The sequence below is a fragment of the Alnus glutinosa genome, chromosome 1, assembly GCF_958979055.1.
Source record: "Alnus glutinosa chromosome 1, dhAlnGlut1.1, whole genome shotgun sequence".
In the NCBI taxonomy this organism is placed as follows: Eukaryota; Viridiplantae; Streptophyta; class Magnoliopsida; order Fagales; family Betulaceae; genus Alnus; species Alnus glutinosa.
The window spans coordinates 1,830,014-1,848,852 of record NC_084886.1 but is presented as its reverse complement, the minus strand read 5'-3'; the positions used below and the strand labels follow the sequence as shown (position 1 = coordinate 1,848,852).

Genomic DNA, 18,839 nt, shown 5'->3' with positions numbered 1-18,839 from the left:
TATGACTAGTTTGAGATATGATATTTTGCCACTACAAAATATAATTCTTAATTATCTTGTTCATGTGGTCATTGCTGATGAATGGCCTAATAACTCTTATAGATGGCCGACCACCCACCCACTTGAAAAGCTCTCAAGGGTGATTGAGTGAGATATACTAGTCAACGCCTCCGACCCCATAATAATTTTAGCACATGGTTGAAGATAGCATCGATCAACAAATCCAATTTTGCTTCTTGGCTGACACGTCAACACATAAAGTTTGTACATAAAATGCTACACACTGGTAACATTACTCGTCAATAAAACACCGGTACATATACGAGTACAAGGCCGTTACAAACTTTAAAATAACGTGCTAGATAATAATTCATCAAAAACAAAAAAGGAATTGAGGCATGTTCAAATCAAACACAGACAAGCTAGAGACCCTTCGCTTTAATATTAGTGAAAGTTGGCATTGTGTTTTTATGCAGTAAATGTACAATGATGACATTATGAATCACACATGATTTGTTAATGAAACTTCATGTCAATTCATGTGGAGTTGATAAATTTTTGTAGAGATATCTGTAATTTGAAATTTTATTAAATCATTCAATACGATTTAAGACACATCAAATCACTCTTTTAATGTATTCATGTTAAATCGCTCTCCACGTAGGCTAATGAGAAAAAAATGAAAAACAAATAAAAAAAATGAAAAGTAAAGAAAAAAAAAAGAAAAAAAAAAAAAAGAAGAAGAAGAATTGGGTCCCCAAACCACCCTGAATGCCCTATGGGGTTGGACGACCCAAACCACCAATGGCTTTATTTGAAAAGACCCCATTGATTTTCTCCCCCTTTTCCTTCGTTGTTATCCCCCCACCCCCCACAAAAAAAAAAAAAAAAAAAAAAGAAAAAAAGAAAAAGGAAACACATGTTAACAAGTGTTTCTTGCTCGTCCATGCCATGATAACAAGTGGTACCCAAATTTGTTGGTTTCTTGAGTTAAAACAGTGCCAACATACCTGGCTATCATCGTCCGATTATTCAGGTTCTTGTTAGAAGATTTTTTTTATTTTTTATTTTTTTGGAAAAAGTGTTTTTATGTGATATTTTTTAATCATAAATATTTTATGTTTTGAATTATTTATTAATAAAAAGAAAAGAAAAAGTGTTATCAAATCGGACAACGACACGACTTTCCCAGTCTATATTGCTTATGAAAAGAGAAAAAGAAAAATAAAAAATTTCCATATCTCTGGTATTGATACCGTCACACGCCAAAACAGATTTTATGCTTCCAATGTGTCGAACTGGCAAGACAAAACAGAAAGAATCTCAACGAATGGCAGCCGTAACAATACTTGTCAATTATCATGTCCAAGTATGGCAATGCCACAAATTCCTAACAACCATCCGATGGTAATCAACACGAGAGATGTCAATTATAGTTGAACATCCGGATTCCTGGGGTCGATTTGGACAAGTGATTCCGTCGCACTTTTGTACTCATCATGCGCGCGCCACAAACCTTTTTTGTGGCCTCTGTAGACTGTAGTTAAATAATATTCAAATTCAATGTGATCCAGATTAGCCAGTGAATGTTGTAACTAGGGGAAGCCACACACCCCTACACATGTCCAGATCTGACATGTGTTTGGTTAACAATTAATGATTCCCGCAATTTGGGGCGTTGGATTTACTCTTCGCAGGAGAGATAGAAGGTATGTTTATTAATGTATTTTGGAAGGAATTTTTAAAAAAAGTAAATAAATAAATTTTTATGTTGGTTTTAAAAATTTGTATGATGCTGCAAAAATATAAAAGAGTAATGCTGCTTTTCACCCTTATTTATTGTACTCATTTTATATTAATTGACATGAGGTAATTCAGCCACATGACATGTTACCCAAGTATGGCTCCATATCATCTAATCATGCGTCGTTTGGCACATTCATAGGGAGGCTAATAAAGCGACTCATCGAATGACGAAGTTTCACAATTTTTAGACCAAGTTTGAATTGAGGAATGTTATTTATTTATCCAGAGTATTGCACTTACTAAACAAGAAGTTGCTCTTTGATATATGATAATTTGATATCGTTTTAATCCAAAAAATAGCATTACCCAATGTAAAAATTGTTTTTTATATTTTAAAATATATTTTGTTTTTTACATTTTTTATTTGATTTTTTTTTTTTTAACTACAAAAAAAGGTCCTTAATAAACATGTCGAATTATAGACATACACATATGCGGCGTCGATGATTAGGTTTTCCTAGAATTTTAAAGAAATTTTAAATTCTAAAATAATGGAATTTGGGTCATTTCTTGTATAACAGTTTGAAAAATGTACCTATTAAAAAGATGGCAGTAGGGGCAGTCAAAAGAATTTTATTCTCAAAATATTTTTTTGACGCACCCTAACACACAAGTGGTGGTGATGGAACATGTCAAGATGACCAGATATCGTGCCACAAGCAAGCGACGTAATTACCGTTTTAAGTTTTGGTGATTGGTTAAGTGGGGATAAGGTTTTCTCCGTGACTTCGACTGACGGTCGTTGTCGACGGTCGTCGGTTTGGGGGTGGTTGGCTGGGTTGGGTCAAACGCGGACCACGGACCGTGTAGTCGGGTCGAAGATGACGGCGCACGAGCCATTGGATGTGGGCCATGTGGCAGGACCCACACGCTGACGGGAAGGTAAATGGAGGGTTGGATAGCTTGGACTGTCAGTTAGGGGCAGGGGCAGCTCTTGGGTGGGTCTCAGTTTCGAGGAAAGCGACGTGTGCTTGGGCAGAGTGACGGAGGATTGGCACTCAGTTCCACAAATCGATTCACAGAATCATAGAAAGTTATCTCAGCTAATAGAATAAATGATTTCCTTACATTTATTGTATATCTTCTGCACTTTTTTTTTTAAAAAAAATAACTCATTGATATTTGAGTTTTTAACTTTTTTTTTTTTAAATTTAATATTTAAATTTTAATTTGTATCACAAGTGATATTTAAATTTATAGATAAAAATCATTTTAGTATTTCTATTACATTTTTCATTTAAATATTAACGGTTTGTCACGTGTCAACTTCAGCACTAAATAAAAATTTAAAAATAAAAATCTTTAAAAATTATATAAAAATAATTAAAATAATACAATTTATAAAAATAAAATTGGCTGAACCACCTTGTGACCACCCCAAAAACCAAAACCCATCAAACAATTTTTATATAGTGCCACATGTTTTTCCCTATTTATCTCCTACCATTACCTAATAAGTCCAAAACGCTCATTACCTAATATAATAGCAGATAATAACGGCGCGGATGCGAATATCTAATGTGATATCCACATGTACACACCCCTAGTAGCTGCTCACCAATTTTTTTGCTAAAATAGCTAGCTGGATGATGGTTTTTCACCCGAAAAGTTGCCTCCTGACTAGCCAAAATAACCTTTAGAAAGTCAGGTGTAAATGCTCTTAAAATAGCAGGATCCTATAATTGGCGCAGTTCATGAGCGAAGGAAGGCTTCCAATTAAGTTTGTTCAAGCACCGGGAATCTGAGGCGATCTACTCTTTGAATAAAATAAGGGACTCAACCGAAGAACTACAATGGAAACAAGTCCGGTATTTGGAGCAAAAAAAAAAAAAAGAAAAAAAAAATAAAATAAAAAAGAGTTATTTTAATAATGAAATCCAATTGGAACCAAGAACAACAAAAGGCGAAACAAGGATAGAAATTTTGAAAGCGAAAAAGGGTAACGTCGCTGATTTGCTGATGCAATGCTTGTTCAGACTTAGATATTGATATATATGGCCAAATATATATATATATTTTGTAAGTGCCAAAATATATTTTGATATAGTCAGACTTAGTTTTTCTTTAGGCTGTTAAAATCCAATTAAAAATTTCTCAAATACTGACAATTATAACAGCCTCGATCGAAAGAAATAGTTTTGGCAAAAAGTTCAAAAGTTATATAAAATTTTGTACTCTCTCAATGATAAAATCTATTACGTCTTATTTTTTTTATAAAAAATATCTTAAAGAAAGATATTTGTTTAAAACTTATAAAATCAATAACCCAAGTATACTTTGGCAATATAGAACTCTTAACATGCCCCCTTATGTGTGGTACTATTGTCCAAACACGTGTATAATGAGAGGGAATGCCCAACATTGTTTAAGGCCCTGAAGCTTTGGTACCATGATAAAGTTTATTGAGTCATACTCTTCTATTAAAGACACCTTAAAAAAAGATATTTGTTCAAAGCTTATCCATAACCCAAGTATACATTGGCAACGTGGAACTCTTAACACTCATAAAGTGGACAAATCAAAGATTGCAATATATGGATGTCAGTGATGTCACAGTTGGGGGGATTAGAGAAAACTAAGTGATGTAATAGAAGAGATTGGAATTTAGAAATTATTTAGAAATTACCCATGTATGGAGTGGACCATACATGGGTGTACATGTAACATGTTTTTCCCTATTTATCTCCTACCATTTATTCATCTAATTTTCAAATTTACTATTAGATCTTTAGAACCTATATTGAGTTTCACAAATCCAATGATTTATAAATTATAGATTATCAAATTATGCAATTCATGCCATTTCTATCTATCAAAACACTTAAAAAATGTTATATACTAAAAAAGTGACATATTACACTTGAGAATTGAGTATATTTTCATCATATTCTTACTCTCAATGTTGTAAAAAAGCTTTGAGCCAAAAATTATATTTTTTATGAGTAAGAAGCTTATCTGCAAATGTGAAGAAGAAGCAATTTTTGGAAATTCTTTTTTGTTGTTTTGATATCATATCACATTTTTAATAAGTAACATTTTTCAAGAATTTCGATACTAAAAAACGACTTAAATTATATAATTTATTTGAAATTGTAAAAAATCCTAAGAGGGTGTATCTCTATCATATCTCTTCACGGTTACTTTACCTATATCTTTTTTAACTCTTTTATGCCAGCCATTAAATTTTTTTTTGGGTCTGTGTGGTAAATCGTAACCTGCTTTAAAACTTTTTGGATTTTAAAACATTGAAAGTTTCTTCTTAAAACTGGTTTATCAAATGGGATTTTTAGAAGTGTGCCACTATTAATACATTTTTCAAAACAAATGAAAATTCAAAACGTTTAAAAATAATCTAAAATATAAAACTCTTTATTTAACACGAAACATTTTTTTGTTTTGTTTTGTTTTTTTTTTTTTTTAAAAAAAAAAAAGGAAGGAAAAGGCGGTGTTACTGTGCCTAATGGCAGCCATTAATTTATAAACAATATTTTTTGACAAAAAAACTCTTCCAAAATTTGTATTAAATAAATTTATAACTTTTCTTAAATGTGGCTCCCACTAAATTAATTCTCAACTTTTATCAATTTTAAGAAGCCAAAATTCAACTCCCAAATCCCAATTACTTAAAAAAAAAAAAAAAAAACTCCCAAATCCCAATCGCATGCTTACGCCTCTCAATTTCAAAAATTATATCAAATCCATGGTCGGTGAACTAATAAAAATCCAGAGAGAAATTCCTGCTCAAGACCAGGTGATGATTTTGAGGATCATATGCAGCACGCGAAGGAGATAAACAATTATTTTTCCCTCTGCATCACATTATATGCACCCTCATCCGTCTGCCAAGTCCTACCCCTTGATATGTAAAATCAATTTAATTGGCAAAAAAAAAAAAAAAGGCCTCGTGAACTTTTCCAGAATTGTCTGGTGGTTCCATGATCACTAAATTAAATAAAAGCATTCAACTAAATAGTTTTTTTTTTTCCATTTTAGTTAAAAAAAATTACAATTTTATTCTATATCATGCTATCTATTTTTTTTAATCTATTCTTACTATTTCATTTAAATATTTTTTCTGAATAATTTCTTTACTGATCGAAAGGATATAGGATGATAGAATAAATTTTATTTTTTTACGCTCGCTAGCCATATATTGATGATTTTTTTTACGCAAATTTACATCCCGCTAGCCGAGTGTGAATGCTCGATCTTGACTCTTGAGTAATTAAGTAATAATTCCTTAAGTTGCTCCATCAAATGAATCGCTTTCCAACGCGCGTATGGAAGTATTTCCGCTCACTCTTCACCCGTCACTGCGATTCGAATCAGAAGTGGCAAGTTGGCAAACCCATCTCCCCCCTCTCCAATCCTTCCCTTAATTATTGTTTAGAAAAAAAAAGAAAAAAAGAAAAAGTAATTGTTAATAAACAGTATCAACACCCTTATCGGCCTTTCTATTTAAATCTGTAAATTTGACCCAAGAGAGCCAGAGAGGGGAGGGAGCGGTGACTTTCGAACATCCTATCTTTTTAATTAATTAATTATTATTATTATTTTTTAATGAGATATGATTTGTTGTCATTCTGAGACATAACTCTTGACCACTTTTGAGTAATTCTAATAGTACATTAAATGTCCATCAAGTGTCCATAAAAAAAATGAGGTGGCTTTTAAAATTACCATTTGATCAAAATCATCATTTGATCAATCACATGTTCAATGATGATTTTAAATGCAACATTATTTTTATATAGACACTTGATGAACACGAAATAAACAAAAGTAGTCAATAATTGTGTCTTCGGATGGCAATGTATTATATTTCTTTTATAATTAGTAAACAAAGAATTTTGAAAGACCTATTTGGGTAAAGTTTTCTCGGGATATCTAAAAAGAAATGATCAATCTGCTTAACATTAATAACTTTGATGCGTCAAATAAAGTAACTGTTTCGATGGAGTAATTCTATGAGTACATTAAGTGTCCATAAAAAAAATGATGTAGCTTTTAAAATTACCGTTGAATATATGATTGATCAAATGTTGATTTTGATTAAATAATAATTTTAAAAACACCATATTTATTAATAGACACTTAATATATTCCAAAAATTACTCGCTTGGATGCCATTGATTGTTGCCGTGCACCTTTGGATCAACTACCGCCATTTTCTAAATCGAATTAAAAGTATAATGTCTGAAAGACTAAACCAACCTAGATTTTTTTATCTTAGGCTCTTAGCCAATACGTGGATACACGCATTGCTGAGATTTCAAACCATATACATAGTTGAATATCCACGCTACTTATGCAATGTGCTAAGCACATTTTTTCCCTTACAAGGTACTAAGCACCATTTTTTTTTTTTTTTTTTTATATTTTAATTCAAACGTGGGAAAGTGAAAGGGGATCAAACTACAATCCAATCAAACCACAACGAAAAATGCAGGAAAAAACAAACACAAACAGGTAACAGTAGGCAATGACAATTATCTATAATTTTAGAAAAATCATAAACGAGTCAAACCTTTCTTGGGGCTGCACTAGGCAATTTTAAATGGCAAAAAAAACTTAAAAGAGCCAACAACCACCAGGAGATGATTGTTTCTTCTAAGCTCGTGCTTATGACTTATGAGCTTATCCCTTAAGTCTGCTTGGTCAAATTGCGCCCACTTCTTTTGTTATAAATATATATATATATATATAAAATATAAAAGAGAGAATTGAAGTGGAGAGACATGTATGAAGTACATCTTGTATGTTTATTATATTAAACAATATTACATAATTTGTTATTTATAGAAAGACAATGAGTAGTGGTCAAAAAAATCTTATACCAATTAAGATAAGAAATAAACTTACAAAGAAAATAGAATAAGGGAAATATAAAATACTATAAGAAATGGAAAATACCGATAAACTTTATAAGAGAATATACTCTAAATATTCTAAGATATTCTGACACTTCTAACAAGTAGCTGGCTAGTTTTTTGACAGGTGATGATCTTAGTATTTGAACAAGGTGTTTTACTATGATGTTAGATATAACAACATGCATGATGAAACAATACGATGAAATACTCTCTCCTGGCTTCTTTTTTTTTTTTTTTTTTTTTTTTTTTTTTTTTGTTGTTGGAACATCTCTCTTGGCTTCTTGATACAACACAATTATTAATGAAAATAAAATAAGATTATAATGATCTTTTTCAAATTTTTGTTTTTATTTTGTATGTATTTTAATTTTAATTTTTTTAATTTTTTATTTTTTATAATAGAGTAATATTAAAAAAATATGTATGAGCTTTTATTTAAGAGAAAAATCATTTTTTTTTTCCGAGACAATCAAATTTTTTATATATTTTGAGAGAAGAAGTGAGTTTTTCTTTAGGTTTTCATTTATTATTTTGTATTTAATATAAGACAGAGAGAGAGAGAGAGGAACGGAATTAGGGAAACGACAACATGAGAGAGTTATTGATTTAAGGGGAATGCTAAACATTCTAAATTTTTTTTTTTTTTTTAGAAGTTGGTTCTTAAATGATGTGTTACAATCTCATTTGGTCTACTATTTTGAAAAATGTACTACAATCTCATGAGATTGTAACACGTCATTTGAAAATCAACTTTTAAAAAAAAAAAAAAATTAAAATTTCTACCATTTCTCTCGATTTAAAAACTGGCCGGCAGAGGGTTGAGATTATTCGTTTAAGGATAGAGGTATAACAAATATAATTTCGTGATCGTACATCTTATAATGTTGCGTCAAGAGGATATGAAACTATGGGAGTGTATCTCTATACAAAAACAGCCATAAATCAGTCTAATAAAATAATGTGTTCTTAAAGTTTGCGAGAAATACAGACTTTCTTATTAATGCTATTAAAAAAAAAATGTGAAGCAAATTATATTAAAAAAAAAAATGTGATTCTCATATGTTAAGAAACATGTCACTTTATTAGACTGATTTGTAACTAATTTTTGTCTACCCCAAACCCTACCATATTTATCAATGAAATGAAAACCACATCAAGAATAAGCAATTTGCTTTTGTTTGAAAGCAAGGCAAGCAATAGCTAGGTAAGTACCTTTATAATCTATTCATTTAATATGAGCAATAAATTTTTACAGTGGGAATAATCATCAACTTTTTTAAAACATTCTCAGTAGTCTCATCATTTTAGCTATCTACTATCATGTCCTTAAAGGAGTAGCTCAATCGGCTGGAGATAACGCCTCATAAAGCGGAAGTCACTAGTTCGAATCCTCCCTCCTCTCCTCTTATGTGGATATGTCAAAAAAAAAAAAAAAAAAAAAAAACCTATCTACTATCACTATTTCATTTAAATAATCATTTTCTAAAGAGAGGTTGTGTGTAATGCATGAGAGGGAAAACAAAAAATAGATAATTTTTTTAATATCTTTTTATTGTTTTGGTGAGTGAACAGTGCTTATTATATTAATCTATTATCACTATTTCATTTAAATAATTATTTTAAAAAAAGAGGTTGTGTGTAATGCATGAGAGAACAAAAAAAAAAAGAAAAGATAATTTTATTAATATCTTTTTATTGTTTTGGTGAGTGAACAATGCTCATTATATTGTTGGTGAGTACCGTTCACTAAAAAAAAAATTCACCAATTGGTGAGGCTGCTGTGAACTCATTTTAAACCAATTTTGAAAGTTGACTAACTAAAATAGCCAAAAAAAAAAAAAAAAATAAAATAAAATAAAAAAAATTTATAAGTCTACTAGAATGCTCTTACAAAGTTCGAAAGGTAGTTTGTGCAAAATTCAAGGACCCAAAAATTCTATACTTGGAAAACATAACAAAAATGTGAATACATATGGGACTTTGAGACAAGGTTTTGGAGGAGACGTTACATAGAAATGTGATGCAAAAAACTTTCAGCCCAAATACGAAGTAGTAGATATATGAAATGCTGTAGAGTCTAGATAGAGAGTCCAGCTGGCTTCCTCTATGGTCAATTATGTTTTCCTGGCCGTCCAAATTCGACCTTCTTCAAGCAACTACTTTAGACTGGTTTCATGTAGAAATTTGGTACTTGTTCTGAATTATGGACTATCTGACTTTAATTAGCCTATGAGTGTGGGCACGTGCATTTTCATGTCTGCTTTGGCAATAGGCTTAGATTCTCGATGGCCTATCAGTTTTGTTTTTTTATTATTATTATTATTATTTTTACATAAAAAAAAATTACATCAACTAGAACTAAACAATCCAAAATAAATACTAGAAATATAAGTATATGTGAGTAATGTTTCCGAAGATGCAAGCCAAATTATTATTGGCACAGATGCCAAGAACTTGGACCACCAGTAAAAGTAGTTTGTGGTGTATAAAGAGTCCTGATGACTCAAACACTCATACAAAGATAAATATAAAAACAGAAAAGCGTATAAATACAAAGGGAATAAAAACAAATACAGTAACATAAACAACAATACAAATTCGGTTTGAAGAGAGGGACTGGGAGTTGCCAGAGGCGGCGTGTGAAGGCCATGCGCCACCTCTGAAAGGCCTCTCTCCAACGAGAATCGCAAGAGACCACTGTGTAACACCAAAACCTGGGGCGTGGGAGGGATGGAGGGAGATGCATGGCCAGCACATGTCGGGAAATGAGATAAATTCTATAGCGCGTGCAGGCCACACTCCAATGTGGGGACGGCGGAAGAGAAAATGGCAACTATTGGTGGAAGCGAAGACACCAGCGAACCCACTGGAGAAGCACGTGTCGTGCAAAAATTGACGAATGAGTGTAGATCTAGATCCAAAGATTTCGAACCAACAACCAAGCCAAAAATCACAGTAGACACGGTGGAGGAAGGGGGTGAAAACCGGTGAGAGCTGTATTTAAGTGGAGGATATGGCTAAAACAAGTTCCAACAAGATAAGGGCTTCAATAGAGGCGATAACAAAGGGAGAGGAGGGGAAGGGAGCTTCCCTTCTCCCATGGCATTTGGGTGTTTGGTTTTTCAGAGGAGAGAGAATGAAGGTTTTTCGTAGGAGAGCATTTAAACTATTTATCGATAGTATGAAAATGCCTATAAGGTATGTTGGTTAATGTATTTTGAATGGTAATTTTTTTTTTGAAAAAAAAAATGTTATGATAGGACACAAAAGTGAAATATGTTTTTGTGTTTTGAGTTGTTTGTTAATATATATTTTTTTTAGAAAAAAAAATAAACGATCAAAGTCAGTTTTTGTGCCACATTTTTTTTTAACCTATTCAAATGAGGAAAGGGAACAATAATGGGGTCTTTTCCACTTCTAATCCTAATCGAAGAATGAAGATAATATAAGAAATGTTTAGAAACATTTCCAAACACAAGATGAAAACGGCCTGTTTTGCAATTTGGTGTGCATGAAAATTTACACATCTAAAAGTCTTCAATGCAGTTCAATTATTCAAAAGAATTAACTGCTGTTGGTAGGTGTCCGAAACAATGGAAGCACCGGCCCACTCCGAGAAGAGACGGGGCTTATTGATGGTCAGTAGTGAGTCGGAAATTTGAAATGGAGAGGAGCTTGTTCTTTATTTTTAGAGGAGTAAAATTGTCATTTCATCTTTTTGAAATAATTTTACCCACTTAATATAAAGGACATGCTCCTCCCTATTTCATTTGAAATTGAGAGGAGAGAATCACCCTGAAGGATTAGGGAGGTGTAGCTCAAAGAGGAGGCCAAATTGACGGCCAGCAAGGCTGCACGAGCTTCCCCTGTAAGTGGAATAGACCCAAAGCAAAAGCAAAGCAGATAAGGATGATATGGCCATCACAGTGTTTCAGTTATGAAGCCCACTTGAAGCCCTTGGGCCTTAATTGTCTATTTCCTTATGCTTGGGCCTAAGGCTTCTACGTTTTCAGATGCTGATCTTGCCTGCAAGTTTTGTAAATTGTAATGTACATCATATTCATCACCATGCAAAAACTGTAACCCCGCAACCGTTCGATTCCCGAAATTGCTGCCGTGGCCTCACCACTATTCATTTTCCACTTCAACAAAGCCGTACAACAAGAAGAAACTGCTGGACACTCCGAGTCCTCCTCGGTCACCTGCTCGAACCAGCAATGGATAACACGCCCAACGCATGACTCCCCACTGACTCTCTCTCTCTCAAAGGAATTCAAATCCACAATCACTATGACGATCGCCTCCGTTTCAATCATCCGCCACACCACGGCGTATCTCCCAACCGTCGATAGCCTCCTCCTGCGTCGCTTGTCGCCCGTCCGATGCCTCTCAATCTCCGCCAAACAGCAACAAAACGCTAACAAGGTGTCCAAGAAGCCCCAACCGAGCAAGAACCTACTCAGAGCCAAACAAATCTTCAGAGACTACTCGTCCTCGCTCGCCCCAGTGCTCTCCCCCCAAGACCCCCCTCCACTCTCCCAATCCCAAGCCATCGGCACCGTCGCAGCCGCCCAGGCCAACTTCATGCGCGTCGTAGTTCAAACGCTCTCGTCGGAACCTTCTGGAGGCTCCAGCGAGGGCTCAGGAGCTTCGGGAATCGGAGTTGAGCTGCTGTGCGTGGTGAAAGCGGTGCTGAAGAAGATCAAGAGGAGGGTCTTGGTTGGGGACAAGGTGCTGGTGGGCTCCATCGATTGGGTGGACCGGCGGGGCATGATCGAGAACGTGTTCCGGCGGAGCTCGGAGATTATGGACCCGCCTGTGGCCAATGTGGACCATTTGCTGGTGCTCTTCTCGATTGAGCAGCCGAGGCTCGAGCCCTTTACGCTCACGAGGTTCCTGGTGGAGGCCGAGTCGACCGGGATTCCTCTCACGCTCGCATTGAATAAGTGCGAACTTGTGGATGATGAGGTTAGCGTTTTTCTTTTTGATTGTTTTTCTTTGGGTTTGAAATGTAGAAATTTGAATTACATTTTAGAAGCTGAATGGTAGTTGATAGTTGCGTCTGCTCTGTTCATTTGATTGTAATGAGACCGAGGGCTTTGGACACTTGCTCATAAAACATTTTTATCACTGGAACTAACTGAAACTCTATCCAATAATACAGTTAGGATTGTCACTGAATAAGGCTTTGGCAGCAAAAATGCTGTATATAGTGCTGCAACTGATAGCTGGTTAAAGCCTCTGTTGCTTAGGTTGTTTAATTCCAAGGTGCATCTTTCTAAAATGCTGTATATAGTGCTGCAACTGATAGCTGGTTAAACCCTCTGTTGCTTAGGTTATTGAGTGCATCTTTCTAAAAGTTCTCTCATGAAGCCATCGTTATATTGCTTGTCAAAGACCATCTTTTCTTTCCCTGATATTCATTCTGAAGTTTGTTAGACTTTTATGGGATGTGCAGACACTTGTTGGATGGCGGATTAGGCTACGTAGTTGGGGCTATGAACCGATATTTTGCAGTGTTGAGTCCACCTGTGGACTAGATCTTCTTGCATGTATTTTGAGAGATCAAACAACTGTAATAGTGGGTCCAAGTGGAGTTGGGAAGTCTAGTCTGATTAATGCTCTGAGAAGCAACCATCGTGATTCCGATGCAGCAGAAGAGGATAATTGGTTCGATCCTGTGGGTTTGAATCTCTCTGCTCCGCATCTTCACTTTCTTAATATCTTTTGTTTGTGATTGCACATTAGTGTGATGTGTGTTCCCCCTTGTTTCAGATTCTAGGCAGTAAGTGGTGTGACGAACAGCGAGTTGGGGAAGTTTCAACGAGAAGTGGCAGAGGGAAGCATACTACTCGCCATGTTTCTTTGCTTCCGTTATCAGGAGGGGGTTATCTTGCTGATACTCCTGGGTTTAACCAGCCTAGTTTGATGAAAGTAACAAAACATTCTCTAGCTCAAGCTTTCCCTGAGGTTTGTGCTGTTTATTAAGCACTCTGTACTTTGTTTGATTCATTTACATAAGTTTCTTGAACTCTTCTTAATCACATGCTGGACCTGATGTGGCATTTGTCTGTTTCAAATAATCACTTCTTAGCTCCTCTCTTCAGATCCGGAAAGTGCTCAGTGATGAGCCTGCTAAATGTTCGTTCAATGATTGCTTGCATCTCGGTGAACCAGGGTGTGTTGTGAAAGCAGATTGGGAGAGATACCCATACTATTTTCAGCTTCTTGATGAGATCAGAATCAGGGAAGAATTCCAGCTCAGGACCTTTGGAACCAAAAGAGAGGGTGATGTGAGGTATGTCAAATTATGTATGGAGCATTTTTCATCTCTTAATGCTTGCTTACCTACGAAGTTTGATAATTTTTGGAGTACAGATCTCGTGTGGACGATTTTGTAATGATCCTTGTGACAGCAAAGGGTCCTTAAGTTTGTCTAAGTTTTTTGTACGTGAGAAAATTTGTCTCAAATAAAATCTCAACACCCACAATCACCCCCCCCCCCCCCCCCCCCCCCCCCCCACACACACACACACACACACAAAAAAAAAAAAACCACCAATAATTAAGGGAAAAAAATATTCAAATTATTTAGAAACTGCAAGGACATGATGAACATGGATGTCAACTAGCTATATCATATGGGTCCTCATGTAGTTTTTTTTTTTAGAGTTAAATACGTTTGACCCCTCTGTGGTTTAAATACTTTATTTTGTCTTCTGTGCTTCATTTTGTATCTCAGATGGTACCTTGTTTATGGCTAAAGACGGAGATGGTACATTCATCCAACTTCCGTCCAAAAATTAATGGAACTCCACGTCACTAACCTTAAAAAATGGACATGTGTCCCTATGCCTAATTAAAAACCTAAAAAACTAAAAATATTAAAAACATTAAAAAAAGATAAAAACATTAAAAAAAATACTTTTTGAAAAATAAAATAAAAATAGGGGTGGTTCCATGGCTAGTCTTTGGGGTGGTTCGGCCACGTGACAAGGCAAAAAAAAAAAAAAATCGTCTTAGGGCTTGGCCCCTTGGGAGTGGTTTCGGCCACCCCCAAACCAGCCATAGCCACCCCCTTGGCAAAAGGGGGGAGTGGCGGGCCACTCCCCTTTTGCCCAAAAGCCACTCCTAATTTTTATTTTTATTTTTTTTAATATTTTTAGTTTTTCGATTGTTTTATTGTTTAATTTTATTTTAATGGGACAGTTCCTTAAGAGTGCTGATGTGGACTTCTGTCAATTTATGGACGGAAGTATCATCTCCGTTTTTAGCTATAAACGAAGTATCATTTGTGATATGAAATGAAGCATAGGAGCAAAAAATAAAGTTTACAAGGGGACAAAAATGTATTTAACCATTTTTTTTATTAGTTTACTTAAAATATCTAGATGGTCTAAAACATCACACCTGGAGAAGTTTCTGGGACATGTAACTTAACTTTCTGAGTTTACCGTGAGCATTATGCCGGCAATCTGATAATTGTCATAGTTTTCACTCGTCCTGAAAGCTGTGAATAATTATCTGTGGTGAGAACTACTGGATTTTTAGTTATTTCTTCCAAACTGGTTACTTTCTCTACAATTTTAATAACTCTCTAACTTGTAGTTATATTTGTTTGTTAGCCTGGTTTTCCTACTTCTCATGAATTTTTCATTAGTGATGAGTCTATTTGGAAAAATCTGGTTAAAAGTGCGATTTTAAACAAAATTGTGAAAGTGTATCGTTTAGGAGTTCGTTTTTTAAAAAATTAGAGTTTAAAAAAGTAGAAAAATCAGCGTTTTCAAATCGATAACAAGGGGTGTGTTTTAAAAAACGCACGATTTTAAATGCAAAACTGAGATTTTATAAGCTAAATTGTAAATTATCAAATGATTAACTGCGTTAGGCGTTTTCAAATTGCGCATTTACTCACAATGAGTCAATTTGTTTGCAGGTACAAGATGGGAGATAATGGTGTTCAGCAAGCGGAACCGCTGTTGGAGCCTAAGAAGCATAGGAGAAAATCTCGTAAGAGCATCAACCAATCAATACTAGATGAGTTGGATGAGATGGATGACGACGACGAATTGGAAGTGGAAAAATGATCCTATTTTAAGAGCAATGAGGAATGAAAACCAGTAGGATTAGGAAGTTGTCTTCCTCGAATCTAATATTTGTAAATAATAGTTTCCTAACCCTTCTTTTGTCTCAGAGGTTACGCTACATTCTTCAGTACAGATTACAGCGTGAGACTAATTGGATTTCTCTTTCTGATTAGCTGGGGGGAAAAATACTCGTTTCATGGCTGCTAATCAGATTTGACTTGGGAAAAAATCCACTAATTCCAATGTTCTTCACTTTTTGCATGCTTGACCTCGAATGCACAGCTTGTATCTGATGCCGATCTTTGTATATGAAACTTTTTATGAATTTGCTGAAATCTTCTTGAATGGGCCAACGATAATCAAGTCTTTGAATCATGAAAGAGAGTGGGTAATGAAGGAACTTAGTGATGCTGTTAATAGAATTTAAACTTGTATTTTTGTTTTTCGGGTTCATAGAATGAAGAATTGCTGTAGCAGGAGGTTAGCCCGGGCAAGTGACACTATTCGTTGCATCAAAATTATGTTGTCTCATTTATAATTAGAAGTAGCAAAATATAGCGTAGAGTACTCAGTCTGTCCATCACTCAGTGCTCTGAACCAAACTTTTTCCCACAGTCCTGAGTGTTTGGCTGCCATGGGAGGAGAAGAGGGATCCCCCCTCCTCCTCTCCCCCTCCCCTCTTTCTCCTTTCCACATTTTTACCGTCTCTTTTGAGGCCTTATTATAGCTTTCGGCGATTTATCTTTGGTCAGCACTTTTGCCGGCTCCTCCTCTAGTGCAAACTGTTTGGATTCGACCTCTTCTAGTTTTTTCCAGCTTTGGATCCGTTCTCCTTTTGAAGTTTTTGGATTGGTTTTTTCAAAATCTGATCTATCAATTTTAAGAAGCTCTACCCTCAGATGCGCCACTATACCCTCGGCCTCTTCGCTTCTATCCGTTACTAGCCACTACGTGTCGGCGTATGAATAGCCATGTGCCGCGCATAACACATCCTTTTGTCTCATCCGCTGTCTTCCATCACTGTTGTCGGTCTCCTGTGATAGTCTCATCACTTTTGGCCACCTCTCGTCGGAGCGTGACTATCACGTTCGGCGTGGCACCAAAGTCAATTGCCTTTTGCCGTTGCTACTGGTCTTGTTGTATTGCTTTTGGTTTTTCTTAACTTTTTGTTCAATTCTTTTTCTTTTTTTTTTTTTCAAATCTTCTTGTTTTTAAATTTTGTCTTCCCATTTGTTTCTACATGTTTGTTGTAATTGTTACTATTCAAGCGTTTGGGTACAATTGAAGGGTATTACGAGAGTCATGCCCCTTCTGTCCCTTGCATTAGAGGTTCCGTAGGATTGAAGGGTTTCACGGCGATTATGCCTCTATCCACACCTTGTATTGCCACCTTTATTGGCGGTCTCATTTTTTGGTGTTCGTGCCAAAAATCAATAGGGCCGTATAATTCATTTGATGCATTCCCTTTTATTTTCTATTTTAGATGTTCTGGTGCTTCTTATTAGGTTGCTCAATCCTATTTTGTTGTTGTTAGTTGTAATTCTTCTTTATATAATTTTAAAAAAAAATGTTGTCTCATGAACAAAGATCCTTTCCATTTTAATTTCATGATCAAGATTTAAAGTTGATGCATCTAACGACCTATATGATTTCACATTATTTAAATTTTTAAAAAGACGTGTTAATATTGACTTCATATATAGAATTAAATACACAAACATTTAATCCTAACCATGAAATAGATATTATCAATTTCACTTGAAATGGAGAAGATCTTATTCTATTGTGTGTTTAGGGTACAATGGCGTTAAATCAACCCAATATGAAATTAACGAATTAAGATTGAAAGGTTAGACTTGTTTAATTAAATAAGTCAAATTAGAATTGACATATATAATCTTATAATTATATCTCAATACAATTAAAACCTGGCAAATGAACACATATATGGAACCCACTTTAGGGAACAGAGAGATCTTGATCTTTTTGTTGCGCAGAGAACTTGCTCAGGTTGCAATTGAGTCCTCAAACGAATCGGGAGCTTTAGCCAACATCGGTGAAGCATGAATGAACCAACAACCTCGGATTTAGAAAAGATAACCACATTAACTTTAGAAACCAAGTAGATGTGTAAATCTCTTGTAATTCACTTGAAATTAATGCACTTCACTCTGGACTTCGTAGGATTTTAATAAAACATATACTTCTTTCACACCACCAAGAGACCCTTCCTCGATGCCCTCACAGGGAACCAAGGAAAAACAAAACGTTTTTGTATGATAGCATATGCTATGATTGCTTTTTAACCACTTCAGCATTCAGCATTCTGTCTAAAATCAGTACTCACCAACAATAATGAATACTGTTCACTCACCAAAATAATAAAAAACTACTAAAATTTTCTCTATCTCCCTACTTATTTCTCTCTCATGCATTACACACCTCCCTTTTGAAAAAGATTATTTAGATGAAATAGTGTTAATGAATAACTAAAATGGTGAGATTGCTGAAAGTGCTTTAAAAAAGTGGATGGCTAAAATAGATAAAAGTGATTTTTAACTAGTAAAATTTGGTGAGACTACTAAGAAGGCCACTTCATCTGGCAAGGGTAGGTCCCTGCTACAACAGAAGTAGCAGTTATTCCGGGAGGAAAGAAGGGCCAATCTCTCTCTTTCAATGTTGATATCTATTATCATTACTGTCAACATGAAAAAACATATCCCTATTTGCAAAGCTAAGACAAGTATAACAAGAACAATGACATTGTCACCCCAGAGAAGTTAATGGTTAAACCCACCAGCGGCAGCCACAAAAGCCAAGTTGCTCCAAAAGTTAGGCGTTCGCATGCCTACTACCGTTGTCATTAATCTACAGATGAGCCATCATGCTTCTACCGCAAATTGTCAACTCTAGGGCAAGAATTTGCCATGTAGCGTCCAAATTAAGAAGGGTGCAATATAATCCAATTGTTAATATGTCCCACACAATGCATGCATTTCAAGATTACATCCAACAAATTGGCTAGACTTAAGCTTCCAAGAAAAGCACCCAAAACTGATGGGCACATTCAGTC

General features: G+C 35.0%; 1 protein-coding gene across 1 annotated transcript; it reads left to right on the top strand.

Moving 5' to 3' along the window:
• Nucleotides 1-11,745: 11,745 nt before the first annotated feature.
• LOC133864790 (small ribosomal subunit biogenesis GTPase RsgA 1, mitochondrial-like) lies at nt 11,746-16,031 on the top strand. Its single transcript, XM_062301206.1, is given in 6 exon segments — nt 11,746-12,647; nt 13,138-13,359; nt 13,455-13,649; nt 13,787-13,977; nt 15,616-15,760; nt 15,762-16,031. Coding segments are annotated over 6 exon segments (1,473 nt in total). The 5' UTR covers nt 11,746-11,969; the 3' UTR covers nt 15,804-16,031.
• Nucleotides 16,032-18,839: the final 2,808 nt, after the last annotated feature.